Source organism: Impatiens glandulifera, chromosome 6 (genome assembly GCF_907164915.1).
Source record: "Impatiens glandulifera chromosome 6, dImpGla2.1, whole genome shotgun sequence".
NCBI lineage: Eukaryota > Viridiplantae > Streptophyta > Magnoliopsida > Ericales > Balsaminaceae > Impatiens > Impatiens glandulifera.
In genome coordinates this window covers 48,608,854-48,611,404 of record NC_061867.1, presented here as the reverse complement: position 1 = coordinate 48,611,404, position 2,551 = coordinate 48,608,854, and the positions used below count along the sequence as shown (strand labels likewise).

Below are 2,551 nucleotides of genomic sequence, written 5' to 3'. Positions count from 1 at the left end.
ACAATATCTTTTTATTATAGAATTAAGGAAGGAGGGATTGGGCTATATATTTTTTATAACAATAATTTCATTTATTTACGTTCACTTAAAAATTGAGTTGTGCCTTATAAAATTAGTGATTGTACAAAATAATATAATATTAAAAATGAATGAGAAATTTCAATAATGATCACTTGATATATTAAGAATATAAATAAAACATTATAATACTTTTATAAAATATATTGCCACCAAAAGTCACAGATGGATTTCTAAAACAACATATTTTTATTAAAAATGCATATAACACATTCTAATAAAGTTTGACACAAATTAAAAACAAATAACTTATTGATTCAATGAATTCCAATTGTGCGTGTCCATCTTTAACCTTTTATATTCTTCGAATATCATCTTTAGGTTTTCCATACTTTTCTTCCTCAATTCTATTTGGTCTAAGGTCATTTTCTCGATTGGTTGCTCCCACCATTTATCAACAGCATGGTTAGTCATTTCTAGTGATAACGTTTTCCCACGTTGTTCCTCAAGTTTGAGCATTTCTTCACCATTCATTATTTTAGCTTCCATCTCTTGAATACGATAAATCTTTTGCGCCTCAATGATTTTACGTGATGCTGGATTGAGCACTCTTTGGGGATCTAAGCCCAAAAAGAGATCCAATATGACATTTAAAGTAGGATTGCCATAAGAGTAGACTTTTCCACTTTCATTGAACAAAATTAGTGCCATATCAATTCCACACATAGTAGAAAGTTCACTCACCTTTTTCATAACACCGGACTTTCTTTTAGAGAACGCTACAGAACGCTTAGCCCTATCTTTAATAAACTTTATCGGAATTTTCTTGCGACCTCCACCTGATTTTCTGGCCATAACAATTTTTCTCTATAGTTAATAGATCTATATAACTCTCTTTGTTGATATACTTAGGTTTCACATATTTTTGAAGCATATAAAGGGTACACTATTGAAATTTAGATATCCAATAATAAAGGTGTCATTTAATATATTTATTAAAATAATATATTTTTCATCTTTTCATAAAGAATTTAATGAGTTAATTATTTATAGATAAATTTAAATTAATTTTATATAAATCGGGATAAGATCACATTAAATTATAGTTGACTATTTGGATTCTTATAATCTAGCTAGTTGTTTTAATATTTTGTATAACCTCACTCTAATAGAAACCGTTTGACATATTTTATTCACTATTGATATTTCTTGAAACTCTTTCAATGACCATGCATTACCCTTTTACCTTTTTTCCGATTGTTTAAGTTGTTATATTTTGTTAATATGTATATTTGTTTCAAGAATTCTCTATCTTGAAGTAATAGTTCAAAAAATAAGTCAATTTTCTTGATATAGTTAATGTTCTTGTACTCCATATAATTGTTCTTTTGTCAATAACATTTGTTTCAACGCATTAGAACTATTTATTGTGTCGGACCATTTTTGAAAGTATTTAAACTTATTTAGTTACTACAAATTATAGGGCTCAATTATGTGTCGGTACATTTGTCGTATATGCGGAACAAAATAATTTTTTTTGTATGTAATGCGTTTTCAATTATGAAATCGAACATTTCTAAAATATATATATATATATTATGTTCAAATTAGTCAATATTATTTTATTAATAATTTTTAAAATAAACTTTTTATATTTATTGATCATCATCAATCTAAAGATTAAATTATTTAAATTATTAATATTATTAAATAGGAAGAAATTCATTTATTTGTCATCTTATTATAATACATAAATCTAAATTAAGGTAGCAAATCTTGCTAACCCATTATAAGAAATAAGAATATAATAATCACAATGTGACGACTCTGATATGATTTTTGACGATTCTTCTTACATTAACCTACTAATTACATCAATACTATTTGTTAATGTCTTCAATAAATAAATTACTGTTAATGTCTTCAATAAATAAATTACTTTACTAGAGTTTAAATATAAACACATTATTCCGTCTTTGTTCATGTGTGGGTTATGGATCAAGAGCGCTATGTAATATTGCAATATCTTTTATAATCAAACAAATTTTTGATAAAAAAATGTTTGTATTTTCTTTATCCTTTTGATCTCTTCTTCCTCTTCTTGAGGATTTTTATTTCTTCTCTTAGAAAACTAATCTAATTTTTTTCAATGTATTTTTTTTTTGAAGCATTTGAACATATTGGATGATGACTAAAGAACTCAATATAAGTTCTCACATTCTTAACGGTTCCACTATTTTCTATAATATTGTCTCTAATAGTCACTCTGTAGAATACCAAATATAGACTAAAATAATAATAAACGTTCCAAAATATTAAAACCAATTGTCAAATAAAAAAATGAAATATCATGTGCACTTTATATATTTGCTTATAACATTCAAAAGTGATTGTCGACACAAAACCTTTCAACCAATGTCTTTGTATCATCGCTAACATATATTTGTTTCGACGCTTTGAATGCTGAAAATGTAAAAGTCGAAATAAATGTTAGTGATTCATTAGTAATGATAGAATAACAACAATACATATT

At 25.7% G+C, this 2,551-nt stretch overlaps 1 protein-coding gene across 1 annotated transcript; it reads right to left on the bottom strand.

Annotated features, from left to right (window-relative positions):
* Window positions 1-327: 327 nt before the first annotated feature.
* Window positions 328-873, bottom strand: LOC124943738 (agamous-like MADS-box protein AGL62). The gene has a single exon (XM_047484212.1). It carries the CDS (start codon window positions 871-873, stop codon window positions 328-330), a length of 546 nt encoding a protein of 181 aa, XP_047340168.1.
* Between the last annotated feature and the right edge of the window lie 1,678 nt (window positions 874-2,551).